This window comes from Trichechus manatus, unplaced genomic scaffold (genome assembly GCF_000243295.1).
Source record: "Trichechus manatus latirostris isolate Lorelei unplaced genomic scaffold, TriManLat1.0 scaffold00167, whole genome shotgun sequence".
In the NCBI taxonomy this organism is placed as follows: domain Eukaryota; kingdom Metazoa; phylum Chordata; class Mammalia; order Sirenia; family Trichechidae; genus Trichechus; species Trichechus manatus.
Window position 1 is genome coordinate 1,095,044 of NW_004444103.1, and position 1,539 is coordinate 1,096,582.

The 1,539-nt window shown below is 40.7% G+C and overlaps 1 protein-coding gene across 2 annotated transcripts in view; it reads right to left on the reverse strand.

Moving 5' to 3' along the window:
- Positions 1 to 1,042: 1,042 nt before the first annotated feature.
- Positions 1,043 to 1,539, reverse strand: part of ASB15 (ankyrin repeat and SOCS box containing 15) — a 22,533-nt gene continuing 22,036 nt past the window's right edge. For both annotated transcript variants that reach the window (XM_004386533.3, XM_023740893.1), the window contains one exon: positions 1,043 to 1,457. In XM_004386533.3, the coding sequence (XP_004386590.1) occupies positions 1,285 to 1,457 (173 nt within the window). In that variant the 3' untranslated portion in view covers positions 1,043 to 1,284. The remainder of the gene's footprint in view (positions 1,458 to 1,539) is intronic.

Genomic DNA, 1,539 nt, shown 5'->3' on the forward strand with positions numbered 1-1,539 from the left:
AGTTTGAACTTTATCCTAAGAGCAATGGGAATGATTTTAAGGAGGGTAGTGATGTTTACATTTGTAAAAGATGGTTCTGGGAGGCTGTGTGTAGAACGTGGGTGAGAAAGCAGGCAGGGAGGCCAGCTACGCAGCACTCTGGTTTCCCAGGAAAGTAGAGGTGATAGCATTAGGACCCAGTCAGTGGGACTGAATGGAAGAAGAAAACTTCAAGAGATAAACTTAATAGGATCTGGTGATTTGTTATACCGTGTAAGGAAAATGAGGGGAGAAGGGGTCAAGGCTGATGTCTAGGCGTTTGCTCTGGGAAACTGGATTGATGATTGTGTTACCCATCGAGCTAAAGAATACAAGGGAAGTGCCTGTTTGTGGAGGAAGATGATGAGTTCATGTTGGAGATATTGAATTTGAGGTGTGTTTGTGTTCAAACGTCCATTAGACCAATTGTCTACATAGGCCTGAAGCACGTAAGAAAAAGGCTTGAGCTTCAGATACAAATTTTGCAGCATATAGAATAGTAATTAAAATCATAGAAGTGGCTAAAATTTCCCAGTGAACACAGTATAAAAAGAGAAAAGGATTTAAGACAAGTTATTAGGAAGCCCTGCATTAAAGGATTGACAGGAGATGAGCAACGCAGAAGGAAGCCAGATATGGAGCGTCCCGGGAGGTGGGAGGAAAGCCAGGAGAGCAAGGTGTCATGAAAACCCAGGGAAGAGACCTTTCCAAGGAGGGAGCAGGCAACAAACGCTGCAGGAACCAATGAGATAAGGACTGGAGACTGTTCCTTGAATTTCACAAGGAGGTTGTTGGGGACCCTGAGCAAAGCAGGGAGGGGAGCAAAAGTCAGATGACAGTGTGTGAACCTGCAGGGAGGAAGGCGCTCTTTCGCTTAGTATGGCTACAAGAGAGGAGAGAAATGGGCCAGCTTTCTGGAGGAGATGTGGGTTTGCAAAAGTGGTTATTTATTTGTTTCCTTGTCTTTTAAATATAGGAGAGACTTGATCATGGATCATGTTTCTAGGTAGGAGCCACTTGATAGGGAGGGTTTGAAGACTTGTAGTGAGTGAAGATAGATAATCAATAGAAATTCAAATACAAAATATTCACTATCTTAAAAAGGCCTCTTAAGATGTAAAATGTGGTGTTCTCTTAGAACACATGATCCACCGATAAAATTGTCAATGGATTTACATACACTTAAGGATGTAAGATAATTCCAAAGAAATTCTTCAGGGAATAAGTAAAAAAAAAGAAATTACATTTTAAAATATTATTTTTAAGTTATGGCAATTTCAGCCCTTGTCCATACAGATCGTACTCTTTAAATAATATATATCTTTGTATAGTTGGTGGTAGAGAAAGCTTCTCCATGGAGGCTGGCTGGCAAAGTCGCTGGAGACCCATAAGTCTTCGAATTTTTAGCCGACACAAATGCTTTAACGAACAAGGATTCTCTAAAAGGAATGGGAAAAACAAAGAGTAGAAACAATATTAGTGGATTGACCTGTTAGACACAGACTGCTTCAGAATAATAAT